The sequence below is a fragment of the Camelina sativa genome, unplaced genomic scaffold (genome assembly GCF_000633955.1).
Source record: "Camelina sativa cultivar DH55 unplaced genomic scaffold, Cs unpScaffold07768, whole genome shotgun sequence".
Lineage (NCBI taxonomy): Eukaryota > Viridiplantae > Streptophyta > Magnoliopsida > Brassicales > Brassicaceae > Camelina > Camelina sativa.
Window position 1 is genome coordinate 1 of NW_010928838.1, and position 453 is coordinate 453.

Here is a 453-nt window from a genome sequence, read left to right on the forward strand (position 1 = left end):
CTACAGAGATAGCTATCCTAAGCCGACCGAGATTTACGACAACAACAACAAGGACACGGTCTACTACGGGAACCCCGATACTTACGGGACGGATAAGAGAGAGAAAGAGGCGTACAAGGGTTACAGCAACAAGGACACGAGCTACTACGGAAACCCCAATAGTTACGGGACGGAGAAGAGAGAGAAGGAGGCGTACAAGGGTTACAGCAACAACGTAGAGAGACAAGGGATGAGCGATACGAGGTATATGGCAAATGGTAAATACTACTACGACCTTGACGACGACAGAAACCACGGAAGCTTCTACCAGAATCACTATTACAACTACAAGCCCACCGGTTACAATGAGAAGAAATCCAACTTCAAGAATCCATACGATTCGAACCAACAGCCCGAGATGTTCGGTGAAGAGCAAGGAGATCAGTTCACTCCATAAGCATGCCCACATGAAAC

The 453-nt window shown here is 47.5% G+C and overlaps 1 protein-coding gene across 1 annotated transcript; it reads left to right on the forward strand.

The window, feature by feature from the left end:
* Positions 1 to 4: 4 nt before the first annotated feature.
* LOC104775005 (protein E6-like) lies at positions 5 to 447 on the forward strand (the record flags this gene model as incomplete). Its single annotated transcript, XM_010499339.1, has 1 exon — positions 5 to 447. A coding segment is annotated over one exon (432 nt), but the record flags the coding sequence as incomplete, so codon positions are not given.
* Between the last annotated feature and the right edge of the window lie 6 nt (positions 448 to 453).